Below are 17,752 nucleotides of genomic sequence, written 5' to 3'. Positions count from 1 at the left end.
ATACTGCTATCAAAGAAAATATAAAACTAGAGCTCACAGCACATAAAGTGCTCTTTTAGGGATAGAACGCGAGTTTTGGAATTAAAAAGTTAATTTAAGTAAATGAATTTGTATGAACTCAAATATTCTAATCTATATTTTATACACTGAAGCACAGTTAGTAATAATTGGGTTCTTAGTGTCAGGGAATAGTAAATTGCTCTCTAATAAATAAATCACCAAAAGATTATGAAAACCAGTACATCTAGGCCTTTTCCATATGTACTAAAAAAATGGTTTAATGGGAAAGAACTCTGAATTATAGGGCTAACAAAAGCAGCATCCTACTAAACTAATTCTAAGATGAGAAGCAGAATTAACAAATACAGAAAACACACAGAAATGGCAAAGCATATAATAATCTTTTTAAAATAACACAGCTAGATGTCTGTCCATTCTAGTCAGCCTAGAATCCCTTTCCTCTAAGTCTGCTTTCAGACTGGAGGATGTAAGTAGACACTAGCTATAAAACATTACTTGGCTGGAGACTTCCTCTGGAAAGGGGGAGGGGGCGGTCTCATGGTCTCACATAGTAACCAAACTCAGGTATGAATTCATAAAAATTGCTTGTAGGATGTGACAAAATCTTGAGTTCTGTCACCAATACTGTTGAGTGGCTGCCACCTGAAATGAGTTAAAACAGCTTGTATAAATGAATCCTCAGTTTCCATCATGAATTCTTGGAATACATAAAGAACAAAATAATCTACTTTTCTAGTCTCAGGAAGGTGGGTTACCAAACACCATCCCAATGGGCTAAGACTGAGTCATGGCAACAATATTTAATTTGGTCACTTGAAGCTACTCACATTCATATGCTAGCCACTTATTTCTTCATATTCATAGAGGACATGTCTCCCAGGTCTTATTTTATTATTTCTCAACATGCATTCTCCTCACAGCCAAAGATTTTCCAGAATACTCACTCAATAAACAATTAGTAAAAATAAGTATTTAGCAGATCATCATTATATCTTAACTTCTAATGGTGATGTGCTGTCAGTTTCCAGGAGGGTGTGAGTAAACTTATTTCCATCTTAATTTGTTTTTTCAGTGAATACAGGGGAAAAAATCTGGTAGGAATTTAAGAACTCAGATGAAAAGCAGTATTATTACTGTTACAGATGCTTCCTACTTTAGGACAATGACCTTCAGAAAGATTATAGAATGTGCCACTTATCTTTCATTTCTCTTTACATAAAATATATCTGTTGACCAACTTCCTCATGGCTGTCTTTACTTCCTTATTTCGCAAGGTATAGATAATGGGATTAAGTAAAGGAAATATCACAGTATGGAACACAGACACCACTTTATCTAGGGAAAAAGAGTCAAATGGGCGAGCATAAATGTAGATGGATGGCCCAAACATAAACACCACAATGGTGATGTGGGAATAGCAGGTGGACATGGCCCGGCTGGTACTCTCACCTGAGCCTGAATGTTTCTTAAGCATGGCCAGGAGGAAGGCATAGGACATTAAGAGAGCAATGAAACATACCACAGAGATCAGACCACTGCTAAAAATCATCACCAATTCCTCTGGGAAGGTGTTGGCACAAGCAATCCGGACAACCTGCGTGATGTCACAGAAGTAACTGTCTAACTCATTGGGCCCACAGAAGGGAAGTCGAACAATGAGAGCCACTTGTATTATAGAATGAATAAATCCCCCCAACCAGGAGAGAGCCACCAGGATACTGCAGAGACGTCGATTCATGATAGTAGCATAGTGGAGAGGACGGCAGATAGCAGCATAGCGGTCAAAGGCCATTACTGTGAGAAGGAACATCTCTGAGGCTCCAACAAAGTGCAAGAAAAAGAGCTGCGCAATGCACCCACCAAAGGAAATTTTCTTCCTTTCCACAAAGAAGTCTACGAGCATTTTAGGGGCTGTGATGGAGGAGTACCAAATGTCAAGGAAGGCCAGATTAGCCAACAGGAAATACATGGGTGAGGTCAACTGAGGGTCAAGCCTGATGGTGCAAATAATAAGAATATTTCCTGGAAGGATGAACAAATAGAAGGATAGAAATATAACAAATAGGACTAGTTGTACCTCTCGAGTCTGGGATAGACCAGTGAGAACAAATTCCGTCACCTTGGTATAATTTGCAGGTTCCATTTCTTCCCTTTTTAAAAATAATAGGCTATAAGAAATAAAGAAATTACAATTATTCCAAACAACATTTAACTAGATTCATTTACTGCTTTTGAAATCATCAGATTGGCCTCTATCATTAAGAGATTGTATTAAGATGCATTTGATTGTCCCATTTGATGTCTGATAAACCAAAATAGGGAAAAAGTAAATGATGACCTGAAAATTAGAAACACTGAAACCATATGAAGTGTGTCACATATCAGAAACCAAAATCCCAATCTATTAATGTTATTAATTTCTATTTTTTATGAAATTCAGCAGTGCACTAATTCTTTCCCCATACATCTATCTTTATAAAAAATACGTACAGCTACTAATGAGATAAGCCAAATTGTAGACTGGTCATAAGAAAAGCAGCTGTTATTTCTAGATTTTTTGTTGTTGTTGAGAAATCTAGCCAACTTGGAAACTTACTTGTCTAGTATCAGGTATACTGTTCTGGCAGTATTTTATTTTTAATCTTTCAAAAAGATCCCAGGGCTTCATGTGTAGTGAATGGACATTTCTTCCTTAACCAAAGCCTATATAGCTTAATTCTTGGTAATAGGTAAGCAGCCCCAATATACAACAATGCATGGCCGTAGATGATAATTCTCTGGTCTATGATTACTGCACTAACCATGAATATTTTATCCACTGCCCCAGGAAGACAGGAAGATGATATAATGATCTAATAAATGGGTCTGCTTGCTACCCAAGCTGACCCATTCTGTCATTTCAAGATGATGGTGGGAATAAGATTATTGCTAAAATTTTACTCAGAGCCTAGTCTTGAACCTACTAGTATTAGATAAAACAAAACCTGTCAAATAAAAATAAGATAATCATTCACTTTACCAAATATGCTTCCTCTTCTAAGTAATATAAAAACTGCCCATCAAAGTATTTCTTATAGCCAACAACCAATACCAAAGAGTTGCTTCTGTTCAACTGATATATTATTTTATAATATTGCCTCTCCTCAGGAGGTAAGCATAGAAAAACCAAGATTCTATAAAACCAAATGGATGAAACAGCATCCAGGCACTAAAACTTATGTATCCTATTGACTGAAGTAAACCAGTGTCTCTTCCCTGGAAGCTACCTACTCAATTTGTGCATAATTTTAATGACCATAGACATATGACTTTCAGATCTAATATGTTATAAAAGCATTCATAAAGAAGGGATGGTTCACTACAAGTAAACATACCGAGAAAAGACCAGTGTTTGCCAGCAATCTGACACAAAAGGCAGAAAACAAAAACAGTCAGCAAGCTCAGCATTGTGGGACTTTTTAGTAAAAGGATAAATATACCCACACGCATGAATAGCCCAAGATTGGCCTTAGTGAGCTAATTAATCATGTTTAGTAAGACAGTGAAATTTAAAATTCAGTTTGGAAAATTTTTAATCAAAAGAAAGATAACGCTGCCACTTTTAAATCTTCAACTTTCTTAAAAGCATGGTTATCCAGACTGACATATTTCCTAGGAATCCAGAAAGCAATGGTTTTACTGTATTTACCCTCACCAGGTTTTACCTCCATAAAACTTTACACATGATATTGAAAGTTCTAACCCAGGGGCACTTGGGTGGCTCAGTCGGTTGAGCAAACGACTTCGACTCAGGTCATGATCTCACGGTTCATGGGTTCAAGGCCTGTGTCGGGCTCTGTGCTGACAGCTAGCTCAGAGCCTGGAGCCTGCTTCGGATTCTTTGTCTCCCTCTCTCTCTGACCCTCTCCTGCTCACGCTGCCTGTCTCTCCCTCCCTCCCTCCCTCCCTCTCTCTCTCTCAGAAATGAATAAAACATTCAAAAAAAGCTCTAACCCAAAACATATAGCTTCTGTGTCACTTCTATAAATTACTCATTACTCATCTGTTTATTCAACAACTATTTAGGTATCTTCTATGTGCTAACTGCTGAGGATATAACAATGAACAAGAAGATTTGGTTTCTGCCTCACTGAACTTCCATTTTAGAATATAGACAGACAACAAATTAGTAAACAAGCAATAAGTAAATAAGTGAACTATAAATAATCAAAACAAATAATTACCACTATTGATAAGAGACAAGAGGGAAGTAAAAAGGGACTATGATAGAGAATAAATGGTAGGCACATGGTGGTGGTGGTGATGGCTGTTTTAGAAAAGCCTCTTCGAACTAGCGACATTTCTACTAACTTTGAAAACAGGAGAAAAGCATTTTAGTAAGAGGGAACGAATCAAAGGGCTTGTGACAGGGAAGAGTTTCTAGGAACTATGGGAGACCTGCAACTTACTGAAGAACAAAAATAGAATCGAGATAGACAAAGGACCAAGAATTATGGTTTATAAAAAGAAAATTATATTTTAAGTTTCCAATATATTTTAGAATAAAATCTAGACAATAACTTAACAAGATTTGTGATTTAGAAATATCACCCCTGCCATTTTGCAAATAAATTGAAATAGGATTAGGTGTGGCTTAAGCTACAGATAAAGCAACAGATATTAAGCACAATAAAGTGTTTTCTTTAGAAAATTCTTAGGAGAGGGGCGCCTGGGTGGCTTAGTCGGTTAAGCGTCCGACTTTCGCTTGGGTCATGATCTCGCGGTTCGTGGGTTCGAGCCCCGCGTCGGGCTCTGTGCTGACTGCCAGCTCAGAGCCTGGAGCCTGTTTCAGTCTGTGACTCCCTCTCTCTCTGACCCACCCCTGCTCACGCTGTCTCTCTCTCTCTCTCTCCTAGAAATAAATAAAACATTTAAAAAAAAGAAGAAAGAAAAAGAAAATACTTAGGGGATGCAACCGGCAAGATTTAATGTTGAATTGTATGTTGTTATTGCCCTGCTACCAAAGTCAGTTGGAATTTGAGCACCATAATGACAAACTATTTACAAATGTATCTTTATATCTTCTGTGTCAAAAATGAGGTTCATCCAGCACATTCAGGTTTTTAATAAAATTTGAATGAATCTGCCATATATATTTAGGAATGCTCTGTCCACACTCATGTCTGTAGAAATTGTGGAGGGAGCTAAGCCACCTATGAAACCTGAGATAGGGCATTTCCTTCCTAGGCTGCCATTTAGGAAATAGCTATTCCAAGCCACTGCTTATTCTTAGAGCAGCTGTGTTGCTTGGTCAAGCAAGTTTTGCTTCATCCTGCTTACACCTATGCCTCCTAAGTTTCTTGATACAAGTCCTCTCCTCTTTTCATTCTCTTTTAATAAAAAATGTATATATTTAGAGTGTACAACACAGCAATCTGATATACATATTCATAGTGAAATGAGTACTATCCTCAAGTTAATTAATATAATCTCTTCACACAGTTACCATTTTTTTCAGTGACAAGAACACCTGAAAATTACTCTCTTAGCAAATTTTCAGTACTCAATAGAGTATTATTAATAATAGTCATCATTCTGTACATGAGATCTCTAGACTTATTCATTCATCCTACATAACTGCAACATTGTTTTTGACCAAGGTCTATTTTCCCCCACCTCTCTGTCCCTAGTAACAACCATTCTACTCTCACATGGCCTAAGAAACTGTGATATAATAATATATATACTTCTTTCCTTAAAAAAGAGAGAGAAAGCCTAACATTTACAACAATGTGGATAAACCTGGAGGATGTTATGCTGGATGAAATAAGCCAGGCAAAGAAATACTGCATGACCTCACTTATATGTGGATTCTTAAAAAGCATGCTCCTCTTTTAACAACATCTAGCGAATTCCCATTCTGTACTTAATCTTCAGGGATATACTATCTAGAGGATGACTATAGAGATATCTAGAAATACAGAGGCTCTCCCTACAGGTGAATGAACTGTGAACTCTCCTCAAGGGAACAAATACCTTGGGGAAAACTAAGAATCTGTACAGAACTTCCTTACCAAAAATGCTATGTGCATCCATGTGTCTAGCCAAGCTCTCAGTAATCACACAGAGAATAGATATCTTGCCAGTAGAGATCTTGAGGAATTAGGGAGGCTATCACATAGATCCTGAAATAGTAAAAGATTAAACGACTCAAGAGCTATGTGGTTATGTAACTTCATACAAGAAGCATTTTTAAAATATTAGCCATCGGGGCGCCTGGGTGGCTTAGTTGGTTAAGCGTCCGACTTTCGCTTAGGTCATGATCTCGCGGTTCGTGGGTTCGAGCCCACGTCGGGCTCTGTGCTGACTGCCAGCTCAGAGCCTGGAGCCTATTTCAGAGTCTGTATCTCCCTCTCTCTCTGACCCTCCCCTGCTCACGCTGTCTCTCTCTCCTAGAAATAAATAAAAATATTTAAAAAAATAAAATATTAGCCATCATCTATGACCACTGTAGATTGTCTTTCCTTAGATGAAGATGTGAATGAAGAAGCCAGTGTCTCCCAGAGTAAAAGTCACTCATCCTAACCACTCCCAAAAACCAAAAGCTCACAACTGTAAGAACTGCTTTCAGACTCTGCTTCAATAACATTAGGTAGAAGGAGTAAGCTGAAACTGAGAGGCTGGGAAAATGGAAGAAAAATAAATGCTGTATTGATTATGTGGACAAAAGCTGTAAGAGAAAGAGGAAGTTATTAGTTCTGTATTTCTTCTGAGGATTAAAACAGTCCATCTTTATGTATCACATTGTTACCAGTGAGTATTCATTTAGATGAAAAAACAAAAAAGTTTTATAAAATAAAAATGTTCACAAACAGATTCATGATGATTATTGAAAATTCTTCCCCAAAGAAGAGAAATACTTTGGCCTTTCAAACCAACTGATCATGGGACTATGGTGAAGGCTGTGTAGAAGAGCTTTAGCCTTACTGAGCTAGGGAACAGAGCAAAGAAAATCCTGAGAAATAGGGACAAAGGCCAAGTGAGGAAGGGAGGCTCTAGGCAAACACAACAGGAAGGTACTAGATTTTTAGAAAATAGACATGTGGAGTTTAATTTTAAGGAGTACTCTACCTCAGTATGATCCATGTTAAAGTGAATCATTCAAAAAAAGATATTTTTAGAATAGTAGGATAAGGAATCACAAAAACAAAGTCATTATTTGAAATCTTTTGTTTTGTCTTTATGACATAGGTTACATACACATACAGGCATATATATTACATATCCCTTTAATTTCTCCAAAATGTTTATAAAGAGTTGAATTTTGCAAAGTGTAGGATGTTTGTACAATGCATACTCCAATTTAAAAGGTATCTATAAAGAGCTCTGAATAAGAATTAAGACACTTGGATTCCCATGACATCTTAGCTAACAAAATCTGTGTGACCTTAAGAAGGTCATTCATCTTCCTTCTACAGAAGTTTCTTCCTAGCAACATGAGGGATTTCAACTAGAATCTTAATGAAAAACCTAGCTGTATAATTGTCTGATTCTATGAAGAGAAAATTAAGAACAATGTGGGTGACAGTTTAGAGGGACAGTGTTTTAATCACCATAGTAAGTATACACAACACATAAAACAAATAAATTCATTTTCCCTATTCTTAAAACATCGAACTTACCTATCTTATTAAGGAAGATAGGGAGGAGGTAGTATACAAAAACATCTTCACCACATACAGGGGTATGTGGCGATCAGGGATCTTGAGTCTCACAAATTACCCAACAGCAAAGAATACCAAAATGTAGTAATTATCTAGATTTCCTACTTTGTTGCCCACAATAAACTAAACAAGAAGAAAACATTAGGATCTGAGAAGGGCTTATTTCAATATGAGAGGATCATTTGCTACTTATGCATTTCTCTTAAAATAGATATGTAATGGGGGCACCTGGGTGGCTCAGTCAGTTAAGCGTCTGACTTCGGCTCAGGTCATGACCTCATGGTTCGTCGGTTGGAGCCCCGCATCGGGCTCTGTGCTGACAACTAGCTCAGAGCCTGGAGCCTATTTCGGATTCTGTGTCTCCCTCTCTCTCTGACCCTCCCCTGCTCATGCTGTCTCTCTCTTTCTCTCAGAAATGAATAATAAATAATAAAATAAAATAATAAAATAAAATAAAATAGATACATAGTATAAGTGGCTTGATTCTAATCATAGCCGACTGGTTACTAGCTATGTGATTTTGAGCAACTCACTCACTTCTCTTTTTTAATGTGTCCATAAGTGCGATGGAGATAGTAATAGTACCAACTTCATAGCTTTTATTGTAAGGATTAATGAGCTAATGCATGTAAAGCTCAGAAAACTACCCCAGAAAGATACAGTTCATACTTAAGTTACTATTATTATTGTCATTATTATGATAATGCTTATATTTATATTTCCTTTGCAAAGTATCAAGTTCAATAGAGAAACTATTATTCTCGTATATAATTTCCAAAATATTGCCTTTTAATGTCTGTTTGTACTTCTCTATCCCCACTGTATCCCCAACCACTCTCCTTGGATCCAGAAGACCAAATTTGAGAAACAGAGAAGAGGTCAAGAACATCTGACTTCTAAAAACTACTATCTCTTCCTGTTTTCCCCAGACTATAATCCTTTGTGATTGTTGATAAATCACTATTATTAAGTCCTCTGACTAGCCTCAGAATGCTTTTTTTTTTTTTCAAAATTCCTGAAATTCTGAATAATTTCCAACAAACACCAGAGAAATTTGGGCTCCCATAGTAATACTCTATTCACATCTCCAAAAAATCTTTACTCATTGCACTGTAGTTTTTCAGTTTGTATTTTGGTCAAAATGTAACTGGAACTCTGAGCCCCTTGAGGACATGAAGCATGTCTCATTTATATATCTAGTGCCTAAGATAGCTTCTGCCACAATACAGTCATTAAGATATATTTATTGAATGAATGAATGAATGAATAAGTGAATAAAGTAGTTGATGACTTTATAGAAGAATAATGTCAAATACTTCTCAATCTAAATGTTTTATTAATCCATTTGGTGTTTTCTGATTCTACTTCATGATTCCTGATTTTGTTTCCTGGAATCCTATTTTTAAGATACCTATTATACCATAATAATTTCAGATGAAAGTCTCCTTTTAAGGTTTTTTCTATATTCACTTCCAGAGTTGTCATGACTATCAACTCCGGTCTCTTCAAAATGAGACATGTCAAGCCCCATCTCCCCCATCTTCTCAGAGATCATCCTGAACCCATCATAAATGAAGTTTTTCCTGACTTCATTTCAGGAGTAACAAGATTCAAAATTTTATTTATTTTTTATTTTTNCATAAATCAGAGAAACCTTCTCTGATTCAGACTGTTTAAGAATGTTTCATTCTTTAAGTATGAGGTGACCAAGTCATCTTCTAAATATCCAGTTCAGACTTGGGTTTAAAAATACCTCACCTGAAAAAAATTAAATTAAATTAAATAAATAAATAAAAATAAAAAATAAAAAAATACCTCACCTGTCGACATGAAACAAAAGAAGAAATCGTTTGTCCACCATGGTTAAGGCCAGCTCTATATGATCACCATGTTTCCCTAACACCTTTCCTTACTAGAAGGTTCTGCTTCTTACCACTATTCTTTGAGTATTTTACATAATTATTCCTATTATTATATCTGCCTCATAGTTTCAAAAAATAGAGTGGTGTATGTAAATATTATAACACCATTATTCCACCTACCAGTTGCTAGTGACAGTCTTGGTGTAGTCAAGGACTATAGAGAGGGTAGAGGTGTCTCTTCCCCCATCCACAACAGAAAGCTTTGTTTCTATATTTTGGTATATATCATCAGTTCCTTTCCTGATGTAACAATGAGCTAACTAGCATCATGGATTGTGACTAAGAAAATAAATTCTCTGGAGGCCAGGGCCAGCCAGTTAGGAATCAAAACACTGAGGGAATAATTTAAAAGTGTGCTTTATCCAAGGAACACAGAAACACAGTATCTAAAATTTCCAGAACAAGTAAGGAAAATGGCTCACTTCCCTAGGTTAGAACTAGAAAATGTTATGATGTGGTATGTGCCCTCTAAACTATGATGTGCATTTCCAATTCACTTAGAGATGCTGGAACCTTAGGAAAATGGAGATCTATCAAAATCTAATACTACCTGAAGTCCTTGAACAGTTTCCTGATGTTTGCAATAAAGATCTTAAGTAATAACTCCTTAAAAGTTCTAACTTTTATTCAATGTCTTTATGTGCTTAGCTACTATATGTCAGTTACTGTAGTAGGCACAGGGCATATAATGATGAACAAGAGAAGAACTGTTCCTATTTACCTAAATCAACCTATAATTTAATGTCCATCTATGAATCGACAAACATTTGTCTATACTTCTCACCTAGAAATGTTCTCTGAAAACTTTAGGTAGGTAAGGTAGATGATAGATACATGAATAGATGATAGATGATGATAGATAGATAGATAGATAGATAATAGAAAGAAAGAAAGAAAGAAAGAAAGAAAGAAAGAAAGAAAGAAAGAAAGAAAGAAAGAAAGAAAGAAAAAGAAAGAAAGAAAGAAAGAAAGAAAGAAAGAAAGAAAGAAAGAAAGAAAGAAAGAAAGAAAAGAAAAGAAAAGAAAGAAAAAGGAAGGAAAGGAAAGGAAAGGAAAGGAAAGGAAAGGAAAGGAAAGGAAAGGAAAAAAAGAAAGAATGAATGAATGAATTTTAGGTTCTATCTCAATTTTATTCTATCAGCTTGATCTCCGTCTCTTACCTTTCAGAAACTTTCCCTCCTAAAATTATCTTTATATTATACAGTGAGGATGACTGAGTTACCTTTAATAAAGTTGCAGGATACAAAGTTAATATTCAGAAATTGGTTGCATTTATGTACACTGATAACAAATAGCAGAAAGAGAAATTTTTAAAATTATCCCATTTACAATCATGTCAAAAAGAATAAAATATCTAGAAATAAACTTAACCAAATCAGCTAAAGAACGATACTCTGAAAATTATAAAACACTGATCAAAGAAATTAAAGACAACACAAATGGAAAGATATTCTATATTCATGGATTGGAAGAATTTATGTTAAAATAGGCTTATTATCCAAAGAAATCTACAGATTCAATGTAATCCCTTTCAAAATACCAACAGGATTTTTCACACAACTAGAAAAAAAATCCTAAAATATGTATGGAACCACAAAAGATCCTGAATAGCCAAATAAATCTTGAGAAAGAAAAACAAAGCTAGAGGTATCACAATGCCATATTTAAATTTGTACTACAAAGTGATACTAATCAAGACAGTACAGTACTGGCACAAAAATAGACACATAAATCAATGGAACAAGATAGAGAGCCCTGAGATAAACTCACATTTATACGATCAATTACTCTACAGCAAAGGAGGCAAGAATGTACAATAAGGAAAATACTGTCTCTTCAACAAATGGTGCTGGGAAGACTGGACAGGTACATGCACAAGAATGAAACTGGACCACTTTCTTATACCATACATTAAAATAAACTCAATATGGGTTAAAATCTAAATGTGACAGCTGAAACTATAAAACTCCTGAAGAGAACATAGGCAGTAATTTCTTTGACATCAGCCATAGCAACATTTTGCTAGATATGTCTTCTCAGGCAAGAGAAACAAAAGCAAAAATTAACTATTAGAACTACACCAAAATAAAAAGTTTCAACGAAGCAAAGGAAAAAGTCTACAGAGCAAAAAGGCAACCTACTGAATGGGAGAAGGTATTTGCAAATGATATATCCAATAAGGAGTTAATATCCAAAATAAATAAAGAACTTATACAACTCAACATCAAAAATAATAACAAATAACCCAATTTACAAATGGGCAGAGGATCTGAATAGACACTTTTCCAATTGGCCAGCAGACAGATGAAGAAGAAATGCTCAACATCTCTAACCATCAGGAAAGTGAAAATCAAATCCACAATGAGATATCACCTTTACCTGTCAGACTGGCTAAAAATCGAAAAGATGAGAAATAGCAAGTATTGATAAGGATGGAGAAAAAACAAACTTTATCCACTGTTGATGGAAATGTAGATGGGTGCAGTCACTATGGAAAACAGCATGGACATAACAAAAAATTAAAAACAGAAATACCATGTGATCCAGTAATTCTGATACTGGATATCAAAAAGATATATGCACCCATATATTTATTGCAGTATTATTTACAATAGCTAAGATATGGAGGCAACCCAAGTGTCCACAGATAGATGAATGGATTAAAAAAAGATGTAGTATATAGCTACAATTGAATATTATTCAGCCATAAAAAAAAAAAACGAGATCTTGCCATTTGTACAACATGGATGGATTTAGAGCGTATTATGCTAAGTGAAATAAGTCAGATAAGGAAGGACAAATACCATGTGATGTTACTTACACGTGGAGTCTAAAAACCAACTAACTAACTAACTGACCCATAAATACAGGCAACAATCTAATTGGTTGCCAGAAGGAAGCAAGTTTTGGGGATTGGCAAAATAAGTGAAAGAGATTGGGAGATATAGGTTTCCAGTTATGGAATTTGGAGTTATGGAGCTTCCATATCTACTCTCTGCCATTCCCTTCAGGTACAAAGGTGTTAACAGCTCTACTGCTTCCAACCCCTGGTTAGGATGCTGTCCCATGTGACTCCTCCATATCTACAATTTTGTAGACAGTTCCTTTGTGAATTTCTCTTTGTAAATTGACCTATCTTGAGTGTGTCATCAGATCTCTGATAGGGTGCTAAATGATACAATTTTCTATAAATGTATCCTTAAGCCCATCAACTTGTTCCATCCTATTGCCTATACCTTTATAATTAAGATGCTCCATCATCATCTTAGATAATATAAGTTCTCACTGTCTCTGTTTTCCAAAGCCTCCCTTCCTGGGGCTTCTCTCCTTCTGCTTTCATCCATTTCTATTGCCCCCTATGCCTGCTGCACAGCTTTTATCTTAAAAGTGCTTTTGGGGGGCGCCTGGGTGGCTTAGTCGGTTAAGCGTCCGACTTTCGCTTAGGTCATGATCTCACGGGTCGTGAGTTCGAGCCCCGCATCGGGCTCTGTGCTGACTGCCAGCTCAGAGCCTGGAGCCTGTTTCAGAGTCTGTCACTCCCTCTCTCTCTCTGACCCTCCCCTGCTCACGCTGTCTCTCTCTCTCTCCTAGGAAAAAAAAAGTGCTTTTGGCTACCCCTGCATTGATTTCTTGAGACTATCTCTTCTTCATTGTTTTTGCTGGGACACATCCTCCCATACTTTCAAAGAAAGTGTACTTATAGAATAAATTCTATAAATCTTTGCATGACTGAAAATGTTTTATTCTACTTTCACACCTGATTGAATCTTCCTGCTACAAGTTTTCTTTTCATTGTTTCTTTTAAATTCCTCCCCTTTGTCTTCTCTGTTCTCCTGGGACAAATATGAGTTGAATGTTTTACCTCTTGGCTTGATTTTTAATATTCAGTGTTTTGGGGGTGCCTGGGTGGCTCAGTTGGTTAAGCGTCCAACTCTTGGTTTTGACTCAGGTCATGATCTCATAGTTCGTGAGATTGTGCCCCAAGTTGGGCTCTCTGCCGACAGTACAGACCCTGCTTGGGATTCTCTCTCTCCTCCTGCCTCTGCCCTTCCCTGCTCATGTGTGCTCTCTCTCAAAATAAAGAAAGCAACATTTAAAAAAAAGATATCTGTGGTTTTTAAAGTGAATTTTTTTGTGCTATCTCTGACTCCGCCAAATTCCCTTTGGCCTTCCTAAAGGCTTACTTTTTACTTCAACTACCTTATGTATATTAAAGAATGAGGCACCAAAACTTTGACCAAAAGCAGAAATCAGTAGAGCAGAGCTTACTGACTAGTAGGCTTCTGATCAGGGTTCTAGCAGAGAGGCAGCCATTCCATTTGTGATCTCCAAAGGAAGAATGTGAAAGACTTTTCTCTAATATAGTTTAATTTATTAATGCAAAGATGTCAGCATTCTGTTTGTGAAGTGTATGCCTGTGTGAGCATCTGGGAGTGAGGGCTGAAAAGAAAAGGTGGGAGACTGAACCATTCCTTTCTTAATCTTTCTGTTACTAGCCCTGAACCCCACCATCATCCTTACCTGGTGCCCTGGAATCTCAAACATGTCAGGTATTCTGAGAGATAAATCTATTTCTCCTCAGTATTCCTCTCAGTTACTACTTTCATGTTAGCCTTCTCTACTCTGCCATATCAATTACTCTACCTTTGTCTTCTCTTTTCCAAACATCTGTTGAAATCTTTTGTCTGCATCCAACTTCCATCCTATTTGTGAGTCGAAACTTATTTCTCTTTTAGTGTTACTATCATTTTATTTAAATCTTAGTAGGAAAAGGCAAACCATGAGAGACTCTTGAATGCTGACAAAAACTAAGGACTGATGGATGTGGGGGGGGAGGAGGGATGGGCATGGAGGAGGACACTTGTGGGGATGAGCACTGAGTGTTATGTGGAAACTAATTTGACAATAAACTATTTGTGTGGAAAATAATTTTAAAAATAAATATTTTTAAAAAAAAAAAAAAAAAAAAAAAAAAAAACTTAGTAGGAAAAAGGAAAATTAATGTAGCCCACAATTTTAAATATAAATTCAATGTATTTATTATTTTTTTTAAATAAGTACTAATAAAAAGATAGAATGATCCTTTTTTCACAGAGGAAAGGTAATATGAAAAATAACTATAGGGAAATGCAACAAAATGTTAGTGGTGGTATTTTAATGGGGTCACCATAAATAACATCAAGTCTCTGTTACTAAAGGAAAAAAAGGATCAATGGATACTGGGGTAACAACAGGAAGACTGTCACAAATAGGTATTGTGAATCCAGTTCTGTGTCATATGTAGGGAGTGGAAAAAAGGTAAAATACGTTATTTATATTGTTAATAAGTTGAATAAACGAGGTAAAATCCAGTGAAGGAATAAAACTGAGGGGAAATATTTGATTCCATTATATAAACTATATGGAGCTGTACTTAAGGCACACAGAAAATAGATGTTGGATGAAAATAATCAGGACAGAATTCTTGAAAGATATGAGTCATCAAACAAGATCTAAAAATTTCCTTAGAATAAAATTGGCTCTTCTGAAATACTGAGACCATCCAGCTATTCTGTGACCTTACTAAGACAACTAACACAACAAAAAAGAATCTACTCTATCCCTTTCAAAAACTGAAAATAAATTTAACCAAATATTTATAATACATCTCCTTGACTCAGTCATTTCAATAGTTCAAATGTCAATTCATTTTAGTTGCTTTAATTAATCTATTCTATGTATTGCAAAAATAAAGTAGGATAGGTTTCAGAATAATGCACTACTAGGATGATAGAGAATATTCAAATTTTCCAACAGGATCTTTAAAAATTTGCTCCACACAAAATATGTAAAATGTTCCCCTTTTCCCCCCTGTACAGAAACCATCCTTTGGGCAGTTTATGAATTTACACTAACCTCTTAATTGTCTGCAGTGTATATTTCTATGTATGCATTTCTATGTATGCATATTTATATTGTATTATCATTATCTCTTTATGATTCTATTTCCCCTACTAGATTATGTGATATTTGTGGGGAAAGCCTAGGAAAGGAAAAAAGAAAGAAGGAAGCAAGGAAGGAAGGAAGGGGGGGAGGGGGGAGGGAGGGAGGAGGAAGGAAAGAAAGTGGGGGGAAGAGAGGGGAGGGAGAGTAGGAGACAAGGAGGCAGTTTCTGTGAAGTTACACTTCTGTTTTTAAGAGAAATGGTCAGATTCCTCGGAGATCTTTCTCTCATAACATCATTCTACATCGTTGAATTATAGTTTAAGAAAGCTTAATTTGAATTGAAGGGATCTAATGCAATTAGAGAGATACTGAGTCAGAGTGTTTACTCTCCTACTCTACAAGAGAGAGGATAAACCTTGACAGCATGGAAAGTTTTAAGTTTAGTCCACCTAAACATAGAAAAATAAAAGAGTATCAAATTATTCCCGGTTAAATGAAAAGTACAAGATAGGTGATTTTAGGGACTATTCCTTAAAATCATTACTAAGTTACAGATGATTTGAGGTGTCAGCTAATTCTCTGATTTTGCAATTCTGACAAGTTATCCCTTCTCCTTTTCCTTCAGGGAGATGTTGCGACTCCATATCCGTTTCATGGCATTCTTTACATCCTCATTCCTCAGAGTATAGATAAGTGGGTTTAGCATTGGGGTAATGGTAGTATAAAACACAGACACAGCCTTATCCAGTGGGAAAGTAGTAGAGGGACGGAGATAAATAAAGATACAAGGGACAAAGAAGAAAGTTACTACAGTGAAATGAGATCCACAGGTAGAGAGAGCCTTGCGCCGGCTCTCTGAAGACCGCTTGCGAAGACTAAATAGAATGACTGTGTAGGAGGCCAGAAGAATGAGAAAACATCCCAGAGAGATGAGACCACTGTTGGCAACCACCAACATATTTACCAGGGTTGTATCAGCACAGGCAAGCTTTAGGACTGGGTGGACATCACAAAAGTAGTGGTCAATAACCCGATCATTGCAGAAAGGAAGCTGAAAGGTCAGAAGGGTCTGAACAAAGGAATGACCCAGGGCTCCTAACCAGGACAGTGATGCCAACACAATACAAGCATTGGCACTCATGATGGTAGTATAACGGAGAGGTTGGCAGATGGCAGCATAACGGTCAAAAGACATAACAGTCAAGACAAAAATCTCTGCACAACCAAAAAAGTGGAAGGTAAACATCTGAGTTACACAGCCCCAGTAGGAAATGGTCTTTTTCTCAGAAACAAAGTCTGCAATCATCTTGGGGGCTGTGGCTGAGGAATAGGCAATGTCCACAAAGGACAGGTTACTGAGGAAGAAATACATGGGCGTATGGAGCCGGGGATCAGTATAGACCGTAAGCAAAATGAGCAGATTTCCCACCATGATCACGATGTAGAAGAGGAGAAATAAGCCAAAGAACATCAGTTGCATTCTAGGATCTTGGGAAAGTCCTAGGAATATAAATTCAGTGACATTGTTAGCCACTTCCATGGGGATCCAGGTCGTACTGGTTTGGTGGCTCTGGTTCTCTGCAAAAATAAATAAATATAAACCACTGTGAGTATGATATAACCTAACAGGAGCAGTCATGAACATATACAAGTGATGCTAAATATAGTAGAGGAATCTCTTCATATTTCTTGAGCATAGTTAATTTTCTTACCACAGTATTGACCCACATTTGATTTTCTGTTACACTCAGACCTAGAGTTCTTTTGTCTCGAATAATAATCTAGAGAATATGAGGGGTTTTCTTTAATTGAATTTAATGTTTTTCCCTAATCTTTTCTCTCTGCCTGTCTCTTTCTTTCTCTCTTGTATTGCCAGAAGTTCTCTTTGGGATGGAAAATTTTAAATTAATTATTAAACTAATTTTTGAGGCTTAAGATAAATATAAGAAGTCAGAATCTGAGATTTGATGCCAAATTTCTTAGATGAATCGTTTTTAATATAATGTACAGAGATCAACGTTAGAAGAATAACATTCTCTTTCATCAAATGATAAAGACTGTTTTTAGTTTCTAAATTAAGTTAGAAGTTTCAATACAATTAAAGATCATTTTGTTTTTATTGATGAAGAACAACAGATATAGTGATATTTTTGGTACAGCCTCCTGCTTACCAAAAACCCA

At 36.3% G+C, this 17,752-nt stretch overlaps 3 protein-coding genes across 3 annotated transcripts in view; all 3 read right to left on the bottom strand.

Annotated features, from left to right (window-relative positions):
- LOC144243885 (olfactory receptor 4K2-like) overlaps positions 1-2,155 on the bottom strand; it is a 60,721-nt gene extending 58,566 nt beyond the window's left edge. The window contains exon 1 of the mRNA XM_077779020.1: positions 2,099-2,155. The gene's annotated coding sequence lies outside the window, so the exon portion shown is untranslated. The remainder of the gene's footprint in view (positions 1-2,098) is intronic.
- LOC144243886 (olfactory receptor 4M1) lies at positions 1,223-9,825 on the bottom strand. The gene is made up of 2 exons (XM_077779021.1): positions 9,767-9,825; positions 1,223-2,189 (listed from the first exon to the last, which is right to left on the bottom strand). Exon 2 carries the CDS (start codon positions 2,162-2,164, stop codon positions 1,223-1,225), a length of 942 nt encoding a protein of 313 aa, XP_077635147.1. The 5' UTR covers positions 2,165-2,189; positions 9,767-9,825.
- A 6,347-nt stretch (positions 9,826-16,172) lies between these two features.
- LOC144243906 (olfactory receptor 4S2-like) lies at positions 16,173-17,111 on the bottom strand. Its single transcript, XM_077779047.1, has one exon. It carries the CDS (start codon positions 17,109-17,111, stop codon positions 16,173-16,175), a length of 939 nt encoding a protein of 312 aa, XP_077635173.1.
- Between the last annotated feature and the right edge of the window lie 641 nt (positions 17,112-17,752).

Source organism: Crocuta crocuta, unplaced genomic scaffold (assembly GCF_008692635.1).
Source record: "Crocuta crocuta isolate KB4526 unplaced genomic scaffold, BGI_CrCroc_1.0 scaffold480, whole genome shotgun sequence".
Taxonomy (NCBI): Eukaryota; Metazoa; Chordata; class Mammalia; order Carnivora; family Hyaenidae; genus Crocuta; species Crocuta crocuta.
This window is presented reverse-complemented; position numbering and strand designations above follow the sequence as displayed.